The sequence below is a fragment of the Oryctolagus cuniculus genome, chromosome 3 (assembly GCF_051225735.1).
Source record: "Oryctolagus cuniculus isolate XC-2025 breed Fujian yellow rabbit chromosome 3, ASM5122573v1, whole genome shotgun sequence".
NCBI classification, from domain to species: domain Eukaryota; kingdom Metazoa; phylum Chordata; class Mammalia; order Lagomorpha; family Leporidae; genus Oryctolagus; species Oryctolagus cuniculus.
The window spans coordinates 74,347,253-74,353,163 of record NC_142869.1 but is presented as its reverse complement, the minus strand read 5'-3'; the positions used below and the strand labels follow the sequence as shown (position 1 = coordinate 74,353,163).

The 5,911-nt window shown below is 39.1% G+C and overlaps 1 protein-coding gene across 1 annotated transcript; it reads left to right on the top strand.

Annotated features, from left to right (window-relative positions):
- The first annotated feature begins 214 nt into the window (after positions 1–214).
- LOC149127394 (uncharacterized) lies at positions 215–5,483 on the top strand. The gene is made up of 2 exons (XM_089328659.1): positions 215–367; positions 5,031–5,483. Exons 1-2 carry the CDS (start codon positions 215–217, stop codon positions 5,481–5,483), a joined length of 606 nt encoding a protein of 201 aa, XP_089184785.1.
- Positions 5,484–5,911: the final 428 nt, after the last annotated feature.

The window sequence follows — 5,911 nt, the reverse complement described above, 5'->3', positions numbered from 1 at the left end:
ATGAACAGTTGATCCCTGTGTGACCTTCCAGGCTTCCAGCATGCATGTGTTTGGTTTCCATCCTGAGAGGGCTATGGAAAGGAGATTCCCCAGGCCAGGGCATGAGATCACAGAGAAATGGCACTCTATACCTGTGGAGGGCAGGCTCCACTGGTTGATCGCGCAGTCACGACTGCCGACATCCAGCCCTGGAGGAAATGACATAGCTTCCGCCATGTCCCTCCAGTATCTTCTATTGAGAAAACTAAACATTGTGCTCATTTTAAAGAAGAGCCTAAAGGGATTCAGTCAGCACATCTTGGAGGGTGCATTTGGACCTGAGAGGCAACGATGCAGTTATGTGGATTCTCATTCGGACCACAGCCCAGTGCTTCACCACCCTGTCCCTGCACAGTGTGAACATTAGTACTACTATCTATGCTTCCCACCTTCTCCTACAAGAGAAAGAAAGCTTAGAGTAGTGACCACCAAATCGCTTTTTTATTTGCTTGATCTTGAACAATTATAGATTCACAGGAAGCTGCAAAGATGTAGTGAGAAATCCAGTTAACTCCAATAATTATATTTTATAGTACATTATAAAAACAAGGAAATTGGCATTGGCAAAATGTGTGCATATGAGTGTGGTTATCTACCATTTATCACACATGTATATTCCTTTTACTGACACAGTTATCAAGATAGAGAACTTATCTACAAACTGCATAGACCTTTCTTGTGCTACCTCTCTATAGTCAAATCTACTCCACCCCTACATTCATAACCCCTAGTAACCTCTATTTTGTTCTACATAATTGTAATTTTGTCACTTCAATAATTTTATTCTTATATAAATTGAATCATATATTTGTCACCTTTTGAGATAACCTTCTTTAATTCAGCATAATGCCCTCACATCTATAGTTGGATAAGTTGGTTTTATCTATCACATACTCTCTTTTAATTTGTATGTTTCCACCTTTCAAATTTCATATAATAATTGAAATTTTAGGGCTTGAATCTACAATTTTAGTTTGTTTTCTCTTTGGTCCTTCTGTTTTATGTCTTTTTCTACCTTTTTTCATGCCTCCCTATGAGTCTTTTTTTTTTTAAAGATTTTATTTATTTATTTGAGAGGTAGAGTTACAAACAGTGAGAGGGAGAGACAGAGAGAAAGGTCTTCCTTTCACTGGTTCACTTCCTAAATGGCCACAATGGCCAGAGCTGCGCCAATCTGAAGCCAGGAATCAGGTGCTTCTCCCTGGTCTCTCACGTGGGTGCAAGGGCCCAAGGACTTGGGCCATTTTCCACTGCTTTCCCAGGCCACAGCAGAGAGATGGATTGGAAGAGGAGCAGCCGGGACTAGAACTGGCACCCATATGGGATGCAGACACCGCAGATGGAGGATTAATCCACTGCGCCAGGGCACCGGCCCCTCTCTATGAGTTTGGGGGGAGCTGGCATTGTGACATAGCAGGTGAAGCCACCACCTGTGATGCTGGTATCCCATATGAGGGTTGGTTCAAAGACTGGCTGCTCCATTTCCAATCTAGCTCCCTACTAAGGGCCTGGGGAAAGAAGTAAAAGATGACCCAAGTGTGTGGGTCCCTGCCACCCACATGGGAGACCCAGTTGAAACTCCTGACATTGGTCTGGTTAAGCCTTGACTGTTGTGGCCAGTTGAGTGGGGGGAAGGGTGAACCAGAAGATGAAAAACCTCTCTGTCTCTCCATCTGGCTCTGGAACTCTGACTTAGAAATAAATAAATAAATTAAAAAAAAAAACCCACATTTGATATATCTATAGTGTTTTTTCTAACATATCTCATATATTATTTTTCAGAGGTTTTCTTAAAGTACCACAGTATACACATAGCTTACATAGTCTCTTAGTATAAGAATGGTGACAGTCTGAGTGACATGTAAAACAAATATAAAGGTCTTGCTTCAACCAGCAAGCAAAATAGATATACTTCTAGAGGAGAAAGTCAGTATAGCGTATGTATCCATGACTTTGATCTTTCTGTTCTTTTCTCCTCCTTGGTGCTCCAAGGTTTTAAAAAATCTATTCTTTTTTATTTCAAAAATTTTCCTTGGCCTTTCTATTAGGATAGATTTGCTCACAACAATTTCTCTTAGTTTTTCTTTATCTGAGAATGCCTTCATTTTGGAAATACAATTTCACTGGACATAGAATCCAGGATTGGCAGTTATTCTCTTTCAATGTTTGAAAAATATTGTGCCACTTTTTTCCAGCTTCCACAGTGTCTGATGAGAAATTTGCTGTCACTCAAATTATTTTTCCTCTGTAGGCAAGGTGTCATCTTTTCCTCACTGCTTTCAAGACCTTTTTATTTTGATTTTGTATTCAAGAATTTGATATGATTTGTCTGCGAGGAAACCAGAGAGTATTATGTTAGCATTTTAGTTGCACTTTTGCTGCGGCTTTGGCTCAAGAGAGCAGGCTTTCCTTGAGGAATGCTCTTTGTTCCTACTGAAGTTTGTGGACTTCAGCTCTTCTAGCCACCATTTCTGGATATATGAAGCACAAGAGAAAACTCAGAGAATTTGCTACCCTGTTGTTCCCTAGTTGCCAGGTCCCCAGGCAATTGGCCTTTGCTGTACTTTTCAGAGTCCTCGTCTATTTAGGAAGAATTGAAGGAAGTGTGTCTATTCCATTTCAATCCTGAACCAGATGGTCCAAATCAATTTTAATAATTAAGACTTCATTTGCCATAGGAGAAAACGGATTTATTTCATGTGTTACTTTGTCTTTCTCTGCTTTGCTTTCCTAACTATTCAAGGTTGGCTTAGAAACTGTTCTCTTGGGGCCAGCACTGTGGCGAAGCGGGTTAAAGCCCTGGCCTAAAGCACCGGCATCCCATATGGGCACTAGTTCTAGTCCCAGCTGCTCCTCTTCTGATCCAGCTCTCTACTTTGGCCTGGGATAGTAGTGGAATATGGCCCAAATCCTTGGGCCCCTGCATCCATGTGAGACACCCAGAAGAAGCTCCTGGCTCCTGGCTTCATATCGCTGCAGCTTTAGCTGTTGCAGCCATCTGGAGAGCGAACCAGTGAAAGGAAGACCTCTCTCTCTGTCTCTACCTCTCTCTGTAACTCTTCTTTCAACTAAATAAATGATTCTTAAAAAAAAAAAAAAAACAGTTCTCTCATTAAATAACCTCATGAGGTCACCACTACCAGCTGTGACAGAGTTTGAACCATTCCCAAATTAATAAGATCTTGTCTGTAGTCCATTTACACAAAAGATACAGACAAAATGAGTTGATAAGTACTGATCAATTTCCCAAAGAGATATCCAGGTCTTATTTGGTGCTACTATTTTATTGGGACTTTTTATAGTAAATGATTAATCCAAACTTATTAGTTAATAATATTATAAAGCCAAATTTTCCAGTCTCTTCACACTATGGATTCGTGTCTTCAACTATCCTCCTCTCTTCTCCTAAGCACTCCTATCTAAGAGGCTCATGTGTAGCATCAATATTTGAGTAATTAAAATTATGTTGATTTAGCCCGAAATTGAGCAAGGACTTGAATTAATAGTCATTGGGGGGTCTAATACACACTAGAATTTTTATATGTACTGTCTAATTTATTCCTCAAAATAAAGCCATGATATTTATCTTACCAATGAAGCCATTTCAAGGTCAAACAGTTAGGAAAATTCAACCTGGGGCTTAACTCCTGCTGTAAGAATAAAGATATCCAACATTCTATGAATCATTGGCATACCACCAGATCAATTAAGGGAGTAGTACTCTTTTTTTTTTTTTTTTAAGGGAAAGAGATCAGGACAGAAAATATTACCAGATATTTTCATGAAAAGAGAATGTATTGTTTCATGAAAGCAAGAGTTTGTTTCTTTTTGACATACATTTTTTAATCTCATATGTGCACTGAGTCATAATGTATAAAGTGTTTTTCATAATGTGGTTGACAGGCAAAGAAGTCTGAGGTTATTGTATTAGGTGACCTACTGAAATACTTCCCAGCCCTCATCTAAGTGTTATTATTTACCATACCCATAGATACTTTTCCAGGAAATTCCAAAATTCCTTATGAGCAAAATTTATTTTATAAAACCCCAAACTTGCAGTGATGAAAAAAAATCTCAGGGTTAGAACAGAAAGTAGCTATTTCCATGGCAAAAGTCATGCTCACATATAACAACTCTTGCTGTTCATGATTATGTGTGTGTGTGTGTGTGTTTTGTATATTTTTCTAGTAAGAGTATATTTTGCCATTTGGTTTTTTTCTACTTCCCACAAAATTCTAAAATAAGATTATATTACAGTCAGTTTCACAATAAGATGAGAATTAGACATTTAAAGTACAAAGCAACATTAACTCCTGGTAGTTAAGACAGCAAATTCTGGAGGTAAATAGGCATATTTCAAATCCAGGTTTTGTCGCTCAGAATTCTGGGCGGTTTATTACTCAATTTCCTTATAAGCAAAATGGTAATACTAGTAGTGAGTAATTCATTGTCATAGTGTAGAGGTGAAAATAATTTATACATATAGAGCTATTAACAAAGAATTTGCCTTACAGCAAAAACCTAATAACTGTTAACTATTAGTCTATTATTTCTAAAGTAAGACATTTATAGAAAGCAGCAACTCCAAAAGGAAGTCTTAAACTATTACATGCAGGAAATGAACGCCTTTGCTTTCATATTACATTTGTTAAATTGCCCTATTCTCAGAATACTAAACATTGGATTAGCATTTTCTAAGTTTCACACCATAAATAATTATTGACAAATTTTGCATAGATAACATGAGAAGCAAATCTTGATATTTTAGTTTTTTATCTCTTCATATTCAAGTGGCCATGGTCATACAAACCAGTCCTCTCTGTAATATGCCTAATTCTAGTTTAACTGGTATAACTGTCGAATCAAGAGGCAGAAATTATATAGCAATGTTGAACATAAACCCCCAGAACTAGGGCTCCTAAATCAGGTTTTATGAAAATGGGACTGAAACATCTGAGCACATTTTGATTACAGAACATTTGATTTTGCAGGACAACCAGGAGCCACCCACATTCCCAATGCAGAAGGGCTCCCTGAACCTCCTGAGACAGAAATGGGAATCCAGTGATTACCAGAGGAGCGAGCATTGTCCCAGGGGCAGTCTGTGTAGGTTCTTCCAGCCTCAGGAAAGGAAGCTGCTTGAGCCCAAAGTAGAGGCCATGTCAGTAACTGAAGTTCCAGATGCCCCAAGCCTGCTCTGCAGTTCAGGGGAAGAGAAATTGGGCTTGGAGCCTGAAAAGAAAGATCATGAGGACAAGGATAACAACTGTAGGGAATGTGGCCCGCCTGAAGTGCTGAAGGAAGACACCCTGATCGGTAGGCGCAGAATTGAGCGCTTCTCCATTGCCCTTGATGAACTCAGGAGTGTGTTTGAGATTCCAAAGAACAGCAGCAGACCAGCTGAGTTTGGCCGAAAGGTAAGGAGCCATTGGCTGGGAGCCTGAGTCTGCAGTTGACTGGGTAGGGAACTTCACTAGCCTGTTGTTTATTTGTAAACATGGGATGTTCCTTTTCTCCTCACCTTGTCGTCATGCAGCAATCATGTAACATGTAACACCATGTGAAGTGTGACAGCCTCTATTGGCTTCCTTGATAGTCTGCTGCAATGGGGACTTGATTTCCTTCCACTCCCACAAAAACAATTCTGATATGTGGTCTTATGTTGATGGTTCTTTATGTACATTCTTTGTTTCCATAACTAGGCCTAAGCTCCTCCAAGGCACAGTTTCTCCCCTCTCTTTCTAACTCAAGCATCTAAAAAATGGTAATATTTTTAGCCAGAGCTCAGTGAGGTCTGTAGAAAAAAATATGAAATTTTTTTCTTTTCCCTTGAATTTTTCATAATTTTAATCCATGAAAAATCTGACAACAC